The 23,285-nt window shown below is 51.0% G+C and overlaps 1 protein-coding gene across 1 annotated transcript in view; it reads left to right on the plus strand.

Moving 5' to 3' along the window:
• LOC144737897 (uncharacterized) overlaps positions 1-14,076 on the plus strand; it is a 28,670-nt gene extending 14,594 nt beyond the window's left edge. Inside the window, exons 5-6 of the mRNA XM_078620784.1 lie at positions 3,181-3,503; positions 5,058-14,076. Coding sequence (XP_078476910.1) covers positions 3,181-3,503; positions 5,058-5,078 — 344 coding nt within the window. The 3' untranslated portion in view covers positions 5,079-14,076. The remainder of the gene's footprint in view (positions 1-3,180; positions 3,504-5,057) is intronic.
• Positions 14,077-23,285: the final 9,209 nt, after the last annotated feature.

The raw sequence follows: 23,285 nt of genomic DNA on the forward strand, positions 1-23,285 counted from the left end.
GTGAGCAGCTCACAATCAGAAGGTCCCAAGTTGAAATTCTTGGTTGGGAGGATGAACTCAGCCATCATCCTTGAAAGGGTTGGCTAAACGAATAGCACTTTCAACTTATATGCTATGTTTTTCACGGTGGTGAGATGTTATCTTCGTCGCCTGGTATACAGGAGGTCGGAGGTTCAATCCTGACTCTGACACCTGCTGCTGTATATTTGGAATTTGCTTTTCTCTCACTCTCCGTAGTTGCCTACATTTTTCTCCTAATCCTCCACATATAAATCAACATCACGAGTTTAAATAATCTAGCTGCTTATATACGTTTGCACGCGATGAACCCCTTTGTTGAGCTATCTTTATGGCCAAGTGACCCAAGTCACTTCTGAAAAAATAGCTACATAGCTAAGTGGGGCCTGACCTAATTTTAAAAAAATAGTTTAGTTTTCATATCCCCGACAACTCAGGAAGGTTCGTTAATTTATCTGCATGATATGGGCTCAGAATAGGTGGCACGTGGTTCCAGCGCCACAATATTCACGTGCCTAGAGATCAAATCATGGCCAAATACAGATATACCATTGACTGCGGACTTATTAACTCTTGATGAAACACTCTGCCAAATCTCAGAGCATACTGTAGCCTGGAGTTTGATACAGACCGCCGCTAAGTTATCGCAACAATATGTCCTCAACAGTGCCCATGCTATTATATATATATATAAAAACAAATCTTCAACATCAACTGATTCGCAACTCTTTAAAAATTAGCAACTAACAAACTAGGATACAGTTTCTTCTCGAATCTGTAAAACAACGGTGCAAAGACTCACGCTCTGAAACTCCTCGCAATTATTAGGAAGGAATAAAGCAAAACGCAAAACACGACGAAAAATCTCCACGAAAAACTTCGCGAGGACCCGAGGGCAAAGCAAGACTCAGATCTGGGACGGCCGCCAGAGGTGGGCAAGATGAGAAATCTGCACTGATACGGGAGCGGTGACTCTCAGATGGGTAACAAAGCGAGCGATTCCCTTTTACCCACTTCGGGCATCTGTAGCTGGAGCCTACCGCAATGCGTTCCTGCCACACTTACGGATGGGAAGTGGCCATCTGGATCAGTGAGGTGAATAGCTTGCTGGCGGGGGCGGGGGTGCAGGAGGGGTCAAATGGGTTATGCACACGGTGGTTCTTTGCCTTGCATCTGCTCCCCATTTGCCCTTGTAGAGAGGCGGGGATGATGACCTCGCCATCGAACGAAGGCAGTCGTATGCATGCACGTATGTGGAACTTCTTTCGCACCGTACATTTCCAACCGTGCTAATCGGAGGTGCGGGAGGAAGTCAAACCACATCGCACGGCGCTTTCAGATGCTGCTCCTTTTGTGGGGCCTCTTCGGAACGCCCTCCCTCTCCTCCCTCTCCTTCCTCCCACCTTTGTTTATGAAACGTCTGCGCGATCTAGCCCACAACAGCTTAATAATATAATATTGGTCTCGGAAGCCTACGACGTGTTGAATCAAAGTAATATCGTACACACGCAAATGAGTAGATTGTTTAAAGCTTGCCGATGCACATTTGTCCTTAAAAGTGTATAATCAGCAGTACGGATCCTGTACTGGGTATCTTCCAGGACAAAAAACTACTTGCAATTTTGCAATTAACACTTTTTTGCTCTGGTGTGTACCTCAAACGTTTGTACACCACTTTTATACATTTTATTCTTTTCACAATTCGGTAAGCCCTAATAGCAACATATCATTTTGCTGAAGCTTCGTTCCTGTAGGATCATATTTACAATGGTCCTCGTGTTAATGACAGACAGGCAGAAAGGGCTTATGCATTATCACCTTCAACGTCAATGGGAGAAAGTTTAATCTAAACTAAATTAAGACAAATGTTTTTTAACCAGGTAAGGCCCACTGTGTTACTTAATATATATGCCAACCAAAGAGCAACAGTTAGATTAGAGTATGGGGAGACGCAAGAATTTGACTTTGGAAAAGGAGTAAGACAGGGCTGCATACTGTCTCTTTACCTATTCAATTTGTACAATGAGCGTAATATGCGAGAGGCAGGCCTGGATTCCATTGAAGCAGGCGTGAATATGGAGACAGAAGAATAAACAACTTAAGAGATGCTGATGATACCACCTTACCATCATATAGCAAAGATGAAATTATGACCCTTGGTAAATGTTAAAGAAGCTTGTGAAGAAGGCTGGGCTGTGCCTCAATCTCCAAAAGACAAAGATGATGGAAATAGAACAAGTAAAGTAATTTAGTCTGGAAAATGCATCAATAAAAGTTGTATTCCTGTGCTCCTTGACTGCTAAAGACTGATAATTTAGCCACGAGATCAGTAGGCGGTCACAGCTCAATAAGATATGGAGAGACAAGGGCATTACCATAAGCACCACGAAGAGGCTTGTCAAAGCTCTGATATTTCCTGTTGCCATATATGGATGTGAGTCGTGGACCCAGAGATTAAGCGAGCGAAAGAGGATCAGCGCATTTGAGATGTGATGCTGGAGAAGAATGCGACATAAACTAAAGACAGCCGAAATATCAAACGTGTCTGTCCTGAGAGAGATCGGTCCCGCTCTTCCACTCAAGGCCTTTTTCATGAAGCAGAAATGTAATTACTTTGGACACGTTATGAGGACCTCTGGACTAGAGGAATCAGTCTTGCTTGGGAATGGAGAAGGTAGCAGGGTCAGAGGTCGACCTCAGAGGAGATGGATGGACGACATCAAGAACACCACTGGCCTTACAATAACCCAGCTACGAGAGGCAGTGACAGATAGGTTTTGATGGGGGAGTCTGGTCGTGGGTGTCACCAGAGGTCGATTTTGACCTGACGGCAGAAGGTGAAGAGGTGAAGGCCGACTGAGCTATATAGCTCTTTTTTTCAGAAGGGACTTGGCCACAAATGATAGCTCAACGAAGTGGCTCATTACGTGGAAATTTTAAGCAGCCAAATACTTTAAACGCGTTTATGTTGATTCTAAACATGGAGGGAAAAATCCGAAGGACTCGGAGAAGAATCCACGCGACTGCCGGGAGAAAGACACGCAGACTTAAAATGTACAGCAGGCGGCAGTCGAGATCGAACCCACGAACCCCTGTATACCAGGCGAGGTATTTAACATCTCCTAGCCACCACCAATTGCGGTGTCCCTTTCTCTGCAACAGGTACCGCTGCTACGACGCATGCAGCGACATCGCCGGTGCCATCAACGGTGCCATCGATGGTTTCGCCTTTGCGCGGCAATGCGTCCATCGCCATAACCGCGTGGGCTCTGATCTTCCTTCTGGTGCTGATGGTACTTCTCTACCGATGCCACCACCGCTACCACAGCAGGAATTGGTGTTGCTGGAAGAAAATGAAAAGTATTTTCAGCCGTGGTGGTGGTGATGGTATTGATGATAGTGGTGGTGGTAGAAGGAAGGGAGACTCGGGAGAGACGCACCCTGTTGGAGAGACTCGTCGCTTGGAGGAAATGGAGACGAGTGAGGTGCGTGATCTCATTTTTCGAAAACTCAATTCTTATTTTTCTTCAAAATTCTGGCTATCACCTGATGAAGCTGGATGTTAATTGAATCACCAGCGAAACGTCATGCTACTCGAATTGTAAATGTTGTGGGTTGCCTTTCCAACACACCGGTGTGCTGAGGTAATAAGTAATAAGCACGTTTTGTTGACGTGACAACCCTTAATAATTGGCTGTCAGGTGGTGCGATCTAACCCACAAATGTTTTATTATGGCTTTTATTGGTCGCGAAAGCCAGAACTGCTTTTTGTATTTAGTTTGTTGTCCTTCCCAAGCACCTCCGATAAGCATGGTTGGCTATGTACAGTGTGAAAAAAGTGCAACACCCAAACATGTGTTGTGTCGTCTGTGCGTGCGGGTGGCGTGCGTCGCACACAAAGTCAGCCGGAGACGAGGTGGTCGCAGGAGGCACCACTCTGCCCTTTTATTGTTGTTGCTGAGCTCACGCCACCACTCGGGCCCTCTCTCTCTCTCACACACGACCCCGCTGCCGCACGCCCCGTCCCAGACACGATCCTGTCCGCGTTACACCAGCGGCATCGACTGAGACAGCCAAATACTGTCTGGTTACGCAATAATTGGGCGTAAGCGGTAGCAATGAGGGCAGCGATGACGACAGTGATGGCGAGACGAGTCCAATACCAGAACCGGAAGCCCAGAGCTCTCGCTGTCCGCTGCTTATATTCCCCTCAGTGCGACTTGGCTCCGCCCTAGCCGCATCTCCCTTCTCGAACCCTCCAGAGGGTTCCAGCGGCTTCCACACGAGGTCTATCATGACCCTTGCCCCAGTTCCTCCGCCCTGCCGGCACACCAGCGAATATACTCAGCGGCATATGCTCTAAGTGCACACCTCCAGTTGTTTTTGTTGTCCAACAGTCCGCGCCATGTCACTACATCACCCCCCCCCCCCTCCGTTAAAAGAACAACCATCCCGGCTGTTAACACAGCAGCGGCAACCGGCGGCAGGCAGGGCAACACCCTTAAACCGAGGAGCCTCAACGACAAAAAGCCTTCCTCACAATCCCATAACTGCGACATCTTCCGCAATCAACAACATGTTCCACTGCTCCCCGGTGCCCCCCCCCCCAATAACAAACCAACACTCCTTAACAAAATCAGCGAGGTATTATCATTCATTTGTGGGAAGCACTTTGTTTGCGTAATGAGTTCGACCTTATAATGTACTAATATGGCAACTGGAAGACAAGCAGCTCAGCGAACACTGGAAAGACACGGTCGGATTTTGCAGTACCCATTAACCTACGAATTCAGCAACCGCAGGTCTACTACATCTCATAGCCAACACGATTATTTGACCCCGAGGTCGACTCAGCCTCGAATGAGTACCTGGTGTGGTGTATCAAAACATGGCCACTGTAAAAATGATGGCGGTTGGGCGTGGTGTTGGCCACCCACACTCTCGTGTGACTTCCCGCCGTTCACAAATGCTGCTTGCTAACAATACTTGCCCTTACAATCTGTATATAGGCGATAACGGGGATCTTTGTCTTTGGACAGATCGTGTACGCAAACCTTTAAACGGAGCATCTACCACCTTGCGCACAGCCTCGCCAATCTCTCGGAGAAGACGTCACAATGTACACGACTATTGCGGAATTCAGTGGGGAGAATGAACATCCAGGCTGAAAGGAGTCGTGAGAATATACAACAGCAGTAGTTGGACAATGCCTTAACCACCAAACTGAACTTTTATATTACCAGGTAAGGCCCCACTGAGCTATATAGATAGCTCTTTTTCAGAAGCGACCTGGTAACAAATGACAACTCAACGAAGTGGCTTATTAAGTGGAAATATATTGCAGCAAAACTCTCAATGGATGTTTCTAAATGTGGAGGGAAAAACCAGAGGACCCAGATAAAAATCCACGTGACCATGCTGCGAACATGCACACTCCAAATATACAGCTTGCATCAGTGTCGGAATCGAACCCACGACCTTCTGTATACCAGGTGAGTTTGTTAACATCTCCTAACCACCGTTGCAACAAGAAGAACGACAATCTGCTGCTGACCGTCTGTCAATCGACTGGCCAGGGGGAGGCTCTCCTCCCCCGTGCGGCCTGTTATGCACCATACTTTAAAGCTGTTCAACACGGGGTTTGGTGGAAGACTGGGAGGTGTCCACCACTGGTGTTCGAATGTCATCAGCAATAACCTCTGGACTGTGTGTGTATGTAGGGAGCGGTAGTGTAGTAGTTAGCGCGCTGCGCTATGAACCTGGCCACCTGGGTTTGATTCCTGATCACGACCAACACCTGTGACGATTAATATGAACGGGCCATGGGCCTCCCCTAGGTCGACTCAGCCTCAAAACGAGTATCTGGTGCAGTGTATAAACAACGCCACATCGGGAGACAAAAGCGGCTGGAGGTGGTGCTGGCCACCCACCCCCTTGTGTGCCGTGCCGGCTTGCATTAGGTGCTCGTTAACAGCACTTGCCCCAACAGTCTGTAAGGCTATTCGGAGGATGTTTCTCTTTGTTTGAGACTCATTAATCCGTAATCATGAAAAAAAATCTGTAATGTATTAAATCACTTTTTTACGGGGATATGACATCATATTTATCCCTCGATTTAAGAACGAAACGGGGATTTCTCCACAAATCTGGCTGTTGCCTGATGATGCGAGTTGTAATTACTGGCGAAACATCATACTCGAATTGTAAATATTGTGGATTTACTCTCCAATACAGCGGTGTGCTGCTTGGTTTAAATATGTGGATGACACATTGGTGGTCTGGCCACACGGCAAAGATACACTTAACGAATATCTAAATCATCTCAACTCGCCAACCCCATCTAACCAGTTCACCCTAGAAGTGAAAGCTGACAGAACTCTAGCATTTCAGGATATTTTGCTCGGACTGGGTCAAAATGGTAAAATAACACGGCGTTTATCGAAAGAAAACGTACACTGACACCTATCTGAATGCAGAGTCACACCATCACCCCGCACATAAATCTGCTCTCATTAAGACTCTCATTCATTGGGCTAGGAAAGTGTCGGATGGTGATAGTCCGAGAAGTGCAATTAAACAATTTATAGAAGCGCTGCAATTGAACGGTTACATTGATGCACAAATCAGCAGGGTATTGAATACGAAAACCAAATAAAATAACACGAGCATTGAAACTGCCCGAGTAATTAAAACTATTAAAATACCGTACATTATGGGAGTAATTGATAAACTAGCCAGATGTTTTGAATAAGAAAACATCCGAGTCAGATTTGGCATGGTACATAAAATACGGAAATTAATCTGGTCCAAAAGATGTTACCGAAGCTATCAACAGAAGGTGTGTAAAGGATTAATTGGACTTGTGGCAAACGCTATGTTGGGCAAACAGGATGCATGATCAGCACGAGACTAAAAGAAAACCAAATAAATATTCAATACTCCCAAATACAACTGTCAGCAGTAGCAGAACACGCGTGCCAACAAGGACACTCAATTGATTTTGCTAATGTTGAAGGTCTGTGCAAAACTAGTTACCGAGACTAATTAGAGAATCTATCGAAATTGAAATAAATAAAACATCATTTTAACCGATGGGATAGCTAATGTTGTATATATAAGCCTTTTTCCAAAAATTATATTAAAAATAATTCTGCCAATATATATATTAGAAAAATAATCGATAAAAAATAAATAAAACAAACACTCTCAAACCCGCTACCTCCCACAAGCACCAAGAATCTGGAGGTCGTAAAAGGCCATTAAATAATAAACTCCGGGGCAAAAGAAGGTTAACGACTATCTGCAAAATCTCCAGATTGTCAAAGGACCACATGCCATGAGCTCCCCGGACGTTTTGGACAGTTCACAAACAAATCTCCAGAGCACATAGCAGAGACAAACGGACATTATAACTGGAATATTTTTTTTTATACGGTAAAAGTTCGAAGCTTGACTATGAGAATAAGTCGATATTATATACTGCAGTCTACATTAGTGGCTTTATTATCAATTCCCTTACTTTACTCTTATTCATCGCATATATATATATATTTATTGCATCTGTAAAAACAGCCATAGAGGGTTCACGTGGGGATTGGCTTGCCGGTCCTGCTTGTAGCCAATAAGGATTGAGATAGGGACCATGGCCCATGCGTCATCACGACAGGTCATCAGGAGTGATTGGCCCAGCCATTCGGGGTCCCAGCAAATGGGGATCCGGATGAGGGGCGTGGTCCCGGGATTGACAGGGAACCATCGAGAATGGTCAAAGCTGTCTATGAAGGATTGGCTGGGGGAACCACGTGACGAAGGTGTTAAGAGCGAGTGAGAGAGAGCGATCGGGAGCAGACTGAAACTAACAGGAGCAGGGTCACGCGTGGATGGGGGCTAGGGTTGCCACGTGCGCGGAGAGGACTCAGTGCGTAGTCTGTCCTCTCTCCGTTGTCTGCCAGCAACGGAGAGTGAGTGAGCAAGTGTATTGAAAGTGGAAATAAAGGACTGATTCCGAAGCCGTCACCGGGAGGATTATTACATTGGTGTCAGAAGTAATTCTGCGACTGTTTGGACGATCGTCAAGATGTCTAAGCACCTCAGAAAAAAGAACCTGCCCGTGCTTCTGTCGGAGGAAGAGGGCGAGATGGATGAAGATGAGCTGTTGGGAGCTACAGCCCTGGTGCCGCCGGCTGACGACTCTCACCTCGACGCCTCTCAGCGTCGATCGGGGGAGGATGTGACCACCGCAGGACCAAGAAACGAATGGCGGCTGATGGCGGAGCAGATCGAGTCGTTGCGCGCAATTCTGCTAAGCCTGGTGACCGCAGTGGCGTCCTCACCAGCCGTGGGTCGCCAGATCGCCGATCAGCTGGACGCTGCGGGAAGGGATCCTGCTCTGGAAGCGGGCGGCTGCACCGGAGTCGTCGGCCGCCATTTTGGGTGCGCCTGCCACCACGCGGCCGCCAGACGCCATTTTGTCTGCACTGAGCAGAGAGCGGGAACGGCGGCCGGAGACGCCCGCGGCATCGCCTTCCACAAATAAAAGAATTTATCGCCGGGGGCGATTGGAGTGCTTTTACGTGGCGCTTCGAGTCAGCTTTTAGATCTGTGAACTGGACGGAGGAAGAAGCGCTGGGAGCGCTACCTACGCTGCTCGATGATGTGTCTCTGGGAGTCTTTCACTCCATCCCGGCGTCCAAGAAGAAGACGCTGCGGGACGTGTTCACAGAGATGGCGGAATTTTACGACCCGCCGACATCGGCCACCAGAAAATTTATGTCGCGTCGCCGGGCACCGGAGGAATCGCCGTTGGCCTATCGGGGGGCGTTGATGGCGATGGCCATGGCCGCCTACCCCGACGCGACGGCCAAGCATTTAGATCCTCTCATCCTTTCCCGCATGGTGGAGTTGTCTCAGGAGCTCAACATCTCTCTACCAGTGTGCGGCCACGAACCGCTTTCATCGCGGTGGGTGGCGCGCTGCCTGGACGCTAAGTTTAATATCAAGCGGTGGGACCAGATGGCGGCGTGGACGGGGAAACCCGAGATTGACGGGCCGCCTCTGGGGTGGTCTCCGCGACTGGTTGTCCACTGCTCCGACGACTCGGGCGACGACGACATGCTGGCTGCTGCTGTTCCGCATAGGGTTCCGGGCCGGCGGCTGCGCGACCAGCGGGGCGACTACACGGGCCGACCGCGTGCGAGGGCCGGGTCGTCCGACCGCCCACCGACATCGGCCGCGTGCTTTAAGTGCGGCAGACGGGGCCACTTCGCCCGTGACTGCTGCTGCCGACCTCTGCTGTCGTCTCCTCCGCCGAGGGGACCTTCATCTTCTCTACCTGCCGCGGAGCTGCAACAACCTCGGGCGAGTCGGCACAAATCGGACACCCGGCAGGTCGTGTCACATCACTCATCCACTCGCATTCATTCTTACACTCCTAAGGGTAATTTTACTTCTCCTGATCCATTGACACGCTCTGCTACACAATGGAAGAAATTGGCTCGCAGGATTGTGGCTGCGGCGTCGGGCTCGTCGACGGTACGCGGTACCATCGACGGCGTTGACGTCCGTATCTTGGTGGACACGGGCGCATCGGCTACCATCATTTCTGATGTAATTTTTCATTTGTTGTCCATTCCTGCGTCCAGAATACGCAAGGTTAATGATGCCGCCAATGGGGGGAGCATGGGCATCTGCGGACAGGTGGATGTGAGCATCGCTATCGGAAATATTACCGCCGCAGGACCTGTGTTAATTTCTCGTTCACTAGCTGTTCCATGCTTGTTGGGTACAGATTTCCTGCGCCGAATGCCGTTGCGAATACGGGTCGACCAGGACTGTTTGGAAATGCCGGGGGGTCGTAGGATGGCGTTCCTGCCTTCCCTGCTGGCCACAGCGCCTACAGGTAACGCAGTTACTGCTGTAGTTGCGGCTACGGTCGAGGTTCCATCGGGAGCGCAAATGCTTATTCCGCTACGTTACCGAAAACCACTTCAGATGGCAAAGGGTGCGAAAGGCGTGCTATTATCCCCATCGAATTCCGTATCGAAATCTTTTTCTTTGGTGGCGGCACAAACGATCGTGCGCCCAGGTCAGGCACCTTTCATACAGGTCTTGAATGGGGGACCTGATCGCGTTGTTGTTCCGGAGGGATGGGTGCTGGCTCACGCCACTACCGATTTCGCCTCTTGTAATAAACCGCCGCGCGCTCGGATGCCCGCGGATGGGCCTCCGCACGATCGTCCACAAGAACGTTGGATTGCGAATTTATGCGGAGAGAATTCCTCTTTGTCAAATGAACATAGAAACGCCTTGCGTTCGCTATTGCTGCAGTACGCTGATGTGTTCAGCAGAAATGATTTGGACCTCGGACGCACGTCGCTTTTGTCGCACCATATTGAAACCGGTGCGTCGCCGCCTGTCTGTATGCACCCTCACCGCATGAGCCCGGCGGAAAGGGAACACGTGCGTGGTGCGGTAGATGATTTGCTGGCGGCGGATATTATCTCGCCATCCAATAGTCCGTGGGGCGCGCCCGTCGTTTTGGTAAAGAAAAAAGATGGTGGTACGAGGTTTTGCGTTGATTTCCGCCGGCTGAACAAAATCTCGGTAGCGGACGCGTACCCCTTACCGAGGATGGATGACTCATTTGATGCTTTATCGGGTGCTAAATTCTTTTCCACCCTCGACCTGTCCTCGGGCTTCTGGCAGCTTCCACTCGATGACGAGTCAAAACCCAAAACGGCATTCCGCACGCCGCAAGGCCTCTTTGAATTTAATCGGCTGCCGATGGGCCTGAACGCGGCTCCGGCCACGTTTCAGCGCCTCATGGAATTGGTGTTGGCGGGACTGCAGTGGGAAACGTGCCTCATATATCTAGACGATATAATTGTCTTTAGCCGCACGTACGAGGAACATCTGCAACGCCTTGAGACAGTTTTTCAAAGAATGCGTACGGCTGACCTTAAGTTTAAACCGAAAAAATGCCACCTCCTGCAACACTCCGTCCGTTACCTGGGTCATATTGTCAGTTCGGACGGTGTATCCACTGACCCTCTGAAAACGAAGTGTGTACGTGAGTGGCCCACACCCACTTCAGTGGGTGATGTTCGGCGGTTTATTGGATTCGCTTCCTATTATCGCCGCTTCGTTAAGAACTTTGCGACGTTGGCAAAACCGCTACACGTTCTGACTGGCAAAAATCATAGGTTTAAATGGGGGGCGGAGGAAGAAAGTTCGTTTATGGCACTTCGGAACCATCTCGCCACGGCGCCTACGTTAGATTACCCAGATTTTTCACAGCCGTTTATCCTTGATACGGATGCTAGTGATATCGGCATTGGGGCCGTTTTGTCGCAACGTAAGGACGGGATTGAGAAGGTGGTGGTGTATGGCAGCAGGGTTCTCTCCCCTGCGGAAACACGATATTGCGTGACAAGGCGGGAACTTTTGGCAATTGTCCATTTTGTTCGATTGTACCGACCGTACCTGTATGGACGGAAATTCCTGGTCCGCACTGATCATGCGGCTTTGCAATATTCCCTCAAATTGGATCAGCCGTCAGGCCAATTGGCCCGGTGGTTGGAATCGTTACAGGAATTTTCCTTCGATATAACATACCGAAAGGGGGCCCGTCATGCGAACGCTGATGCGCTTTTGAGGCTGCCGCCCATTCCTCCGTGCACTTGCCTGACGGGCACGCACCGCTGCGCCGCGCCGCCCACGTCGCCCTGCCCGGTTATGGGGGCGATAGCAAATGAGGACGACGCAGGGGCGAAAGCGCAAGAGGAGGACCAGCAGGTGCCGGTGGACACCGATGATACCTTACGGCTGCCGCACGCGGTCTGGTTGCGCGAGCAGGAGGCCGATGCCTCGCTGTCTCCGCTACGCAAATTGATTGGGAAACAGAAATCGCAATTGGCGGGCTGGAAGTGGCAGATGTTTTGGGGTAAGTCGGGATTGTTAATGTGTACCGACGGGGTGTCTGACCGACCACGCTTGGTGGTGCCTACTTCGCTTCGCTACGACCTGCTCCGTGCTCTGCACGCTGATAAGTTGATGCACCTCGGCGTCCAAAAGACTGTGGCCGCGATGCAAAAGGATTTTTTCTGGGCCGGTATGACGGCGGACATCAATGATTTTGTCCGCTCGTGCCATGACTGTGCGAAGAGAAAACCGCCTCGGAACCACTATGTACCACCGTTGCGTTCCATTGAAGTGTCCCGTATCAACGAATTAGTGGCTCTCGACATTCTGGGGCCGTTTCCCCCGTCGGCTAGGGGCAATAAATACCTTCTGGTCGGGGTGGAATATTTTTCTCGATGGCCGAAGGCCTGGCCTCTACCCGACCAAACGGCAGCGTCCATCACCGACGCTTTCCTGAACGGGTATGTCATGGACAAAGGGGCACCTGAAAGGCTGCTCACGGATCAAGGTCAGAATTTCTCCTCTAAATTGCTTAGGGAAGTTTGTGACGCGCTAGGTACAAAGAAGGTTCGCACCTCCCCATACCATCCACAAACAGATGGTATGGTGGAACGATTCAACCGTACCCTTTCCGCTATGCTTTGTCACACGGTCAGTGAAAAGCAAACCGATTGGGATTTGCACATACCAGGCGTCTTGGCGGCATACCGCATGGTTCCGCACACGTCCACGGGATACTCGCCGTTTTTTTTTATGTATGGCCGTGAAAATGTTCCACCCATCGATGTGCAACTGGGTACGCCGAGTAAACAACCGTCCCGCTCCCTGCCTGACCACGTGCGTGACTCGCTTGAACGAGTAACGGAAGCGCGAGAGGCTGCTCGGTGTGCGACGGCCCGTGCTCAGGCAAGGAACGAACGGTACGCGCGTCGATCGCATACTCGCATGCCTTGGTCAGTGGGAGACCTGGCGTGGCTCCACTGCCCCCAGGTACCGGTGGGCACATTCCCTAAATTGCACAGGCCATGGCGGTGGCCTGTGACGCTCGTAGATGTTCGGAACTCGCAAAGTATCCGCGTTCAATACGGCAAACGTCGGTGGTATGTTCATTCCTCGCGACTTAAACCCTATGTTGACGCGCGTGTCGGTCCTTCATCCCCAATAGCTGACCTGCCGGGTTCTGCTGGGCCGACTGCGCCACTTGACACGCCCGTTGATCCCAAGGGGGACTGTGTTGTGCCTCCTGCAGATGAACAGGTTCTGAGGGCTGAGGAAGCCCCCGCTGCCCCCCCTCCAACGGGGCCCGCCCTGGACGTGACCATGCACCAACAACCTACTTCTTCTTCGAGCCTGCCACCTCTTGTTCATCCGGAAGCGAAGCGATCTTGCGCTGGGAGCGGAGAGGGTCCCGCGTCGCGTACGCGGTCGAAATCTTTTCCGTTTCATTAACGTTCGATCATTCGCTAATTCCCTGTCGTTAACGCGCTGCAGGGGCGCCCTAATGTATGGTGTGATTTTCTTATAATTATTATGGGTGACTGTTTTACATGTTGTTAGGCGCAGGAATGCCGGTTCACCCTCAAATCGTTAAACGCACCTTGGTGCCCTAATAAGATGTCGCGGAATTGGTTCTTCACCCTTTTCCCAGCCGAGACGGCTGAATTTTTTCACCAGGGGGGGGGGGGGGGTGATGTAATAACAGCCATAGAGGGTTCACGTGGGGATTGGCTTGCCGGTTATGCTTGTAGCCAATAAGGGTTGAGATAGGGACCATGGCCCATGCGTCATCACGACAGGTCATCAGGAGTGATTGGCCCAGCCATTCGGGGTCCCAGCAAATGGGGAGCCGGATGAGGGGCGTGGTCCCGGGATTGACAGGGAACCATCGAGAATGGTCAAAGCTGTCTATGAAGGATTGGCTGGGGGAACCACGTGACGAAGGTGTTAAGAGCGAGTGAGAGAGAGCGATCGGGAGCAGACTGAAACTAACAGGAGCAGGGTCACGCGCGGACGGGGGCTAGGGTTGCCACGTGCGCGGAGAGGACTCAGTGCGTAGTCTGTCCTCTCTCCGTTGTCTGCCAGCAACGGAGAGTGAGTGAGCAAGTGTATTGAAAGTGGAAATAAAGGACTGATTCCGAAGCCGTCTCCAGGAGGATTATTACACATCTTTCCATTTATGTGACTTTACCAAATTAACCAAAATACATGAGCTCCTGCAATCACGAAAACTTAAGTCCAAGCTAAAGCTATCTCTCCAACCTCCGGATATCAAAATACAACTGGAAAATAAAACACCGATCCCTGGCGACACAGACTTATAACAAAGCTTGGCAAAACCCTCGGAATGATGGTGGTAACAACGAGGGGCATTACGAATCTTGGTTAAACATAAAACAAAAAATAACCACGAGATATTAGACCGGAGGGAACTCATAAGAGATACAAGAAATAGGTCCAACACACACAAGACCAGATAAATCTAGAATATATATTCCATTGAATCAAAGCCTCCCCGTCCACCTTTGTCTTCCAACAATTTGACACAAACACATGGTAGCCATAAAATACATATGAAGGGTGTCTGCCCTCGAGATAACAAACACTATGAAGAGGGGGGGGGGATGCAAACAAAACATAAACTCTGACGGAAAACAGCCTGTCTGGGGTCACCAAGGGAAGAGGGGGGGGGCAATCAGGCGCGGCCGCGGAGAGAGGACGGTGACAGAGGGCATTTGTTCTTTTTCTCTCGTAAGAGACGTGCAAAGAGGGGAGATAATTTCACACTTAAGCACGGACACAGATCATGCAATTCAGTCTTGCAAAGGAGCAGGCTGCGGGGCTTGGCCTCGACATTAGCAATCGGTGTGGTGTCTCGCAGAGAAGAGGGGCGAGGTGATGATCGGTGTTCAGTTCGGCATGGACCGACAGAGTATCGCTGAAAGTTTTATTCTACATTCATCCTGATGTTTTGAGTCGCTTGCAAAATCAAGGATTGCGATAAATTGTATTGTACTAAGCTTTCACAGTTGTTTAAGAGGGTGCGAATACAATTTACATGTTTGAGAGTGAGTCCCAGCTCTCACGAGCAGCTGCAGCTCAAGTTGAACTGACGAGCAACGTCAAACAATCAACCTCGAGAAAGGGCGGAAAGAGCCAAGCATCGTCCAAGCCAGCATCGCAGAGAACCAGCTGCACGCGCAATCGTGCGTCGCCAGAGAGCACACAGCAGCGCCACCGAGCGCCACCGAGCAAGGGTGTCAGCTGCCAGTGGACAAGTGACAAGCGTTGTGCTGACTCAGCTCATCCAGCAGGAGAAAGAGCCTGACCAGCTGCCCGTGAGGAACAGGAGAGCGCCGGCGGGAGCGTCGTAGGTTCGACCCACACACACAGAGCCGGCCCAGCCACTAAGCGACCCTTGCAATTGCAAAGGGCCCCGTGGCCAGCAGAGGGCCCCCTAGAGTCACTGCTAGCTAGTGGGTGAAAAAAATCATACATCAAAGGGGCCTCCAACCAAATTTTGCTTAGGGCCCCCAAAGGTCTAGGGCCGGCTCTGCACACACACACCGACCAGCACCAGCTGGGAACCAAGACAAGAGTGAGGAACGGCGACCAGCAAACGAGTTGGTGCATTGCCAAAGAGCACGGGGCAGGAGAGAGCACGGGGCAGGAGAGAGCGCACGCAACCAGCTCATCCAGCAGTGGAAGGTGTCTGCAGCTGCCAGCGGACGAACGGAAAGAGTGATCAACCGTCTTTAAGGACAAGCATCGTGCCGACGCAGCTCATCCAGCAGTGGAAGGAGCCGGCAGCTGCCAGCAGACACTCCCCGAGCGAGAGGGAGCAACGAAGCCGTTTGTATGACACGTCCACCCTCACACGCTCACTGCTCCGCAGGGAACAAACTTAATTTTTGGTACAAGGAATGCCCAACCTCGGCGTCTGCTTTACGCAAAGAATTGATCAAAGAAGACACACGCACACAACACGCATATCGGGAGTAATAAGATTGTACCAAAAAGTTATCTTTGTGTTTCAAGAAGGGTTGCCATTCCAAGGTGGTGCGTTAAATATCAACTGATCGTGAAAATCATTATTGCCCATTTAGTTACGTGGATACAGTCGTTAAGAAGTATTTTAGTCATTCGTTTTCGTTAATTGCATAATCTTGCCAATGCATTAATTGACGTATACTTTTGCCTTCAGGAAATGTATCTTTATTGCCGTTCGTATGAATAACGTCGCATGCATATTTTAAGGACGTTTTTCTATCGCCGTAAATGCTTGCATTACTCTGAGGAATTAATCGAATGTTCTGTTACCCAGTTAACAACGTAATCATTGAGGGTTAAATGTACGGATCAATGAGGAGAACATCTCCAGGGGTACTGTGTTGTTCAATTCCAAGCATAAGAGTTCGCATATTAGACTGTTATGTTTTTGGTTAGAAATTAAAATTGCTTAACACAAAGAGTCTGAGTGGTGCCTTCCTAAGTTCATGCATAGTAATCTCAATTATGAGAACTGTATACTGCGGTGAGATTTGAATTTGGAGACCTGACATAAACACACTAAGACATAATCAGTGAATGTTAAAGCGAGAATAATTGTAATATCCGATTGATAATACGACCCTAGACAACGAAGCTAAACCTAATGATATTTACTGCATACATTAGCATAATCACATACATGTCCATAACTTAACACGATTACACTTTCATAATTAGCATAATGTGTGCGCATAATCGCATACATTGGTATAATTATGGATAATTACGCATTTCCCTAATCTTCATTAAAGTTTTATTATTTTTATAAATTGTTCAAGACCCGGCATATGCAACACTACGAACTTAGTGCTGCGTGGAATCGAATAATTAAATAATACATTATTTAAATGCATGCCTATACAGGCCACCATACTAAGTGTAGTCACCACATCAACGCCTCCATATAAGGAACAGGTGGACTTCTCCACAAAACTGGCTGTCGGCTGATGAAGCTAGTTGTAATTACTGGCGAAACGTCGTACTCAGATTGTAAATGTTGTGGCTTGGCTCTCCAACACACCGGTGTGCTGTACTAGTGACGAATTGGCACGTTCTGTTTACGTGACAACCCTTACGAGTTGGCTGTGTCAGGTGGTGGTGGGTTTAACGACACATTTGTATATTCATGCGATCGAACCTCAAACCCTCTCATGGATTCTGTAAGCCTGTTTACCAACCGCGAGCATCTCAGTCTGAGTGATAAGCAAATCGGAAGTTGCACTCCGATTCGTGAAATTAAAATAAGCGCTGCCGCATAGCATCTGCCCCAAGTTGTCTCGCAAACTCTCGCGAGATGCGAGGAGCCTCTACCTCTGTATCCACGGGGAAAGCGCATTACATTATGACATCAGTGTATTGCGTGACATCCTTATTGATCATTTCGCGGGGGCGTGGCGCTGCTTAGCTGATCAGCTTGCTCGCCTGTTTTGTTGTACAATACTGTACAGCAGAGGTGGGAAAAAGTAATTGTTATGCAAGTCCAAGTCGAGTCGCAAGTCATCAAATTCATGACTCGAGTCTGACTCGAGTCCAAGTCACATGACTCGAGTCCACATCTCATAGGTGGGACAAAGTCATTGTTATGCAAGTCCAAGTCGAGTCGCAAGTCATCAAATTCATGACTCGAGTCTGACTCGAGTCCAAGTCACATGACTCGAGTCCACACCTCTGCTGTACAGTACACTAATTCTGCCCTTAGTCATGGAACCACGAATTGTGCAGCGAGTGAAGGTGCGTGTTGCGTCCGTGGTGCGGAGGAAGAGAGGGAGTGTTGAACTGAGCCCTAAGCCCCTCCTCCTTCTAATCAGCCCTTCCCCCATCATCTCATTGGCATCATCATCATCATCGTTAATATTAAAAAGTATGGACAGGTAAGGTGATGCGTGTTCATATTTTATGATGTTGTTATGTAATGTACTGTTCGGTGTTGAGTGAATAAACAGGCAACTCAGTTAAGCTACCACGTCTGACCATGGCCATGGTTCCCCCAACCCTCTATTTTCCATAGGCTCACAGTACTTTATCAATCGCGAGGGTTTGTCGGGAACCTAACCCTCGCGGTTGGCAAGGGATAACTGTATTTCAACAAGTCATTTAGTCGTCCGAGTCTGGCCTGTTGTGTGTGCCAAGGTTACGTCGCTGTATGGGTGAGCAGGCCTCTTCTTGTGTGGCCCAAAGTCTGTGGAATTCACTTTCCCTAAACATTTGCTTTGCTAAGATGCACTTTTAAGGATCTGTGATGCCACAGCAACGAATCAGCTTTGCCGGTGCTGCTGTCCCCTCGCAACCCCTCACAGGAACGCACACACATACCCGCACGTAGGACCTCGTGGGGAAGTCACCTGGCCTTTGGGTTTTCACCCAGGGGCCCCTCGTGGGAATGCTGCAACGGTTTCCCAGGGTCAGGAAATTGGCAGATTTCCCCCATTTTAAATTGCACTGCCGTGCCGTGAAGTGACTTAAGATCACATAGTCACGCAAGGCCACCCCGCCACCTCAATGAGAACACACACAGCACGGCACGTAGGGGGCGAGGCCACGAGCGGTGGGCCGAGAGTCCTGCGGACAGAGGTACACGGGGGAGCACTCTGAATGGCCGAAAAAATCGCCCGGATTAGCCGGGGGGTCTCTTTGATGTAGAAAAGAATAAGAGGGGAGGGGAGATGACGACCGAGAGTTCGTGTTCTTCTCAAGTCAGCGATCGGGGCAGTCGACTTTCCGGCCACTCGAGCGTCCGTGTGACACGTCGCAGCGCAGCCAGGACCCGTTCCCAACAGGAGCTTCATGCAGCCTCGGTTCCCCCCCCCGACTTCCCGCACGTCCAAGCCGAACCGTGAGTATGTGGGAGAGGTGGGGATTAGCGTAAGGACCCCTCGGGAAATTGACTCGAAATAGACAGGGCGGATTGGGTTTAGACCGTCGGGAGACAGAGTAGTTTCCTCACTGATTTGGGCTCTGGGTCACGTAGTGATTAACCTCAGTTGCGCCGGGAATACACCTCTAGCAATAAATAACAGTGCCGTGTGGTTTCTGTGAGTGTGGGAAGATCGCGGGGTGGCGTGAGTATGCGCATCAGTGTGGTGATCGGCGCGCATTCAATAAGAAACGATCGTGGGCGTCCGGTGCAGGTGTAATAAAGCAATTACGGCGGGAGACCACTTGATGGGTAGCACACTTTTATTAACATTCACTTAGCCACAACGACACGTGTAGCCATCTACAGCCTACGCTACGCGTTCCACTCGGCTACACCCATGCGGGCTCTCCGGCCCCGTAGCTTCCAGGGGAACTCCCAGACCCACCCCGGCTGGGGTATGGGTCCCGACCACTGGGTCCCACAGCCGGCCCTCACACGGACGTCCGGCCCCGGGTCCCATGGTCCCGCCTCTGAACCACACAGGGTCCCGGCCCTTACAAGGACATCGGGGCTAGGGGTCTCAGGGCCCTATCTCTTCCTCCTCCGTCTTCTGTCTTCACTGGTTACCAACTCCCCGAGTGCTGCTGTGCATCGCCCTAAATAGTCCTCCGCTCCAGGGGGGCGGGGCCTATGCGGACCTCGATGTGGACATCTGCCTGCGGACCGCGATGTAGCCACACCCGACCCGCTCTCACACGATCTCCCCCCTTGTCAGCACGCACCGTCACTACACCACGCGATGTAGCCACACCCGACGTGCTCTCACACAATCCCCCCCTGTCAGCGCGTACTGCCACTACATCACCCCCCACCACGTAGCTCGCAGCCGTCTCGGCTGCTAAACTCCCTCCCAGTGTGTGCCCCGTAACACCAACAATAACAACAACAGTACTCATCTTCTTGGTTCTTTCGGTAAAGTCACGTAGAAGGGAAGTAATAAAATAATAAAAATAAAACATAATAAAACAATTCTCACGACGTTTCGGCCACAACGCAAGCAGCCATCCTCAGGCGAAGAATGAAACACCCCAAGCTTTCATTCTTCGCCTGAGGATGGCTGCTTGCGTTGTGGCCGAAACGTCGTGAGAATTGTTTTATTATGTTTTATTTTTATTATTTTATTACTTCCCTTCTACGTGACTTTACCGAAAGAACCAAGAAGATGAATCCCTGCAGTCACGAAAGCTTTAAATCGAAACAACAGTACTACACTATAACACAACACAACCACCGCGAATCCCGTAACAATCCGAACACGCCACCGTAACAAGAAACCACACAAAAAAAATATGTACAAACCGACGAGTGACAACAATAAACTATATACAAGAATGACCCGTGCAGCATCCCTTCATTACCGCCCGCCCCTTAAACGGGACATTAGAACGGACAGAAGGGGGATGCTGAGACGAGTTGACACCGCGGGACCCCCTCTCTCCTCCCTTCAGGAAAAGTGTCGTGTCCTAGCACGAGTCCGCATGGCCGGTCCGTCGTACGGCACCGGACACGGTTGACCATCAGGTGGCTCCGGCAATCCAGGAAGGCACGGGGCAGGTATCGGAGATCCGTGCGTGCCTTGGGGGTCCGGTTTCCGACGGTCAGCAGCCGTCAGGTCCGAGCTACCTGGGAGCGGGTCAGGCGGAGACACGTGAGGATCAGGTGGCGACATGTCCCTCCCCGAGTCAACGGCCCCCTCACATGCTCGGTCGTCACGACATAAAGGGAGGCCATGTGGCGCCGCGAAAGGTTTCAGACGGGAGGGGTGAACATACCAACGGCGTTTTCCCCATTTAATCTGAACGCACTGGGGTCGCGCAACAGGCACGACTTCCACAGGTCCCCTCCATGGCTTCAGCAATTTCGGGGACGTAGCCAACTGTGCATGCGGGCAGTGCAGCCAGGCCCTATCGCCTGGTTTCCAATCGTGCGTATACACCTTTCGTGCACACAATTTCTCGTTAGCGATCTGGCGAGACCTTGAATTTAACCTTGCAGCCTCCCGCGCTTCAACCAGCTTAGTGATATTAAATTTAACGTGGTCGGCCAATTTAGAATTTGCACGTGGCTCGGAAATACCCAGTTGGGCATCCATGGGCGGATCGGCCTCACGACCATACATGAGAAAAAATGGGGAAAAGCCCGTCGCCGCATGGGGGGCCATCCTATACGCCGCGAGGACCCCAGGTATCTTTAAGTCCCAGTCAACCTGATTGTCGCAAACCTGTTGGCACAACATAGAAGTAATCGTTCTGTGGAGATGCTCAACCATTCCATCAGTCTGCGGGTGGTACGGGGAGGTACGCACCTTTTTCGTAACCAACAAGTCGCACACCTCGCGCAACAAAACGCTCGAGAAATTCTTTCCCTGGTCAGTCAGCAAGCGTTCGGGGGCACCCTTGTCCAAGACATAGCCCTGGACAAAGGCGTCCGTGACTGCCGCAGCCGACTGGTTGGCGAGCGGCCACGCCATGGGCCATCGGGTGAAGTATTCCACGCCAACCAGCAGATACTTGTTACCCCTAGGTGTTACGGGAAAGGGCCCCAAGATGTCGAGCGCGACCAGTTCGTTCGTGCGCGAGACCTGAATGGACTGTATCGGCGGGTTAGCCGCCACTGGCGGCGGTTTCCTTTGAGCGCACCCCACACACCCCTTGAGGATGTTCACCACATCGCTCCCCATACCCGGCCAATAGTAGTCCCGTTGGAGTAGGGCGAGCGTTTTGTGAAATCCCAAATGCTGGAGTCGTTCGTGAGCAGCTAGAACGACCCTACCCCGCATAGCAGACGGCACAACGAGCGCATGACGCCGGGACATATTGTCCCATTTCATCAGGAGGCCCTGTTTGACCACCCAGGAGCCGACCCCAGTCTCCCCCCCCTCGGGGCCCTCCGCCTTGCGACGCAACGTGAGTAGGGAGCTGTCAGCCATCTGGAGACGGCCCCACTCAACAAGAGGCAGCGCGAGTAACGAATCCCCGCACGCGGGAGCGGCAGGGATGTCGACCCAAGGTGCGTCGGTGGCGGCGAGCATAACTCCCGTGTCGACGGCAACAGGGGGTTTACAACGCGCCGATCCCAGAAGACATGAGCATTCCGAGCGAGGCGACAAGGCATCCGCATTCGAGTGGCGCAAACTTTTACGGTAGATGGTCGTGAATTGGTAGTCCTGGAGGACCTCCAATCATCGGGATAATTGACCGGAGGGCTGGGCGACCCGCATTGCGTACTGAAGCGCCGCGTGGTCCGTACGAACAGTAAAATGACGGCCGTACAGATAATGCCTGAATTGCTGGATAAAAAAAACGATTGCCAGCAATTCACGATGGGTCACACAGTAGCGCTGTTCCGCTGGTGACAAAACCCTGCTACCGTAGGCGACCACCCGTTCGACACCCCCGACCACCTGAGAGAGCACTCCTTCAATACCTGTGTTACTGGCATCTGTGTCAAGCAGGAACGGTTGCGTGAAATCGGGGTAACACAAGGGAGGAGCCCTCACCAAGGCATCCCGAAAGGAGCAGAACGCGGCCTCCTCCTCCGGACCCCAGTGAAACCTCACCCCTTTCGCCGTCAAAGCATGTAGGGGCCTGGCTATGGTGGCAAAATGTTCGACAAAGCGGCGGTAGTAGGAGGCAAACCCTATGAAGCTGCGGACCTCCGTGACTGAGGTTGGCGTTGGCCACGAGCTGACGCAGTGCGTCTTAGCAGGGTCCGTAGAGATCCCTGAACGGCCAACAATATGCCCCAAGTACCTCACCCATTCCCGAAGCAGGTGGCATTTCCCCGGTTTAAATTTCAACTTAGCGGAACGCATCCTGAGGAACACCCCCCTTAACCGTTGGAGGTGCTCCTCGAAGGTCCGGCTGAAAACAATGATGTCATCGAGGTAAATCAAGCAGGTATCCCATTGGAGACCTGACAAAACCAATTCCATTAGTCTCTGGAACGTCGTGGGAGCGGAATGAAGCCCCATGGGCAATCGATTAAACTGAAACAGGCCCCCCGGTGTCCGGAAAGCGGTCTTTGGTTTTGATTCCTCATCGAGGGGCAATTGCCAAAATCCCGAAAGCAGGTCAAGCGTCGAGAAAAAACACGCACCGGCCAGAGCATCCAGAGATTCATCAATTCTGGGAAGCGGGTACGCGTCGGCCACCGTGATTTTATTAAGGCGGCGGAAATCTACACAAAACCACAAGGACCTGTCCTGTTTTTTAACAAGCACGATGGGAGCACCCCATGGACTGGAAGAGGGCGTAATGATGTCGGCTGCCAGCATGTCATAAACGGCCGACTGTACATGGTCCTTCTCGGCTGGGCTCAACCGGAAGGGGTTCTGCCGAATTGGGGCCGCATCACCCGTCGCTATGTGGTGGCGCAACAGGTC

Source organism: Lampetra planeri, chromosome 75 (genome assembly GCF_965212315.1).
Source record: "Lampetra planeri chromosome 75, kcLamPlan1.2.h2, whole genome shotgun sequence".
NCBI lineage: Eukaryota > Metazoa > Chordata > Hyperoartia > Petromyzontiformes > Petromyzontidae > Lampetra > Lampetra planeri.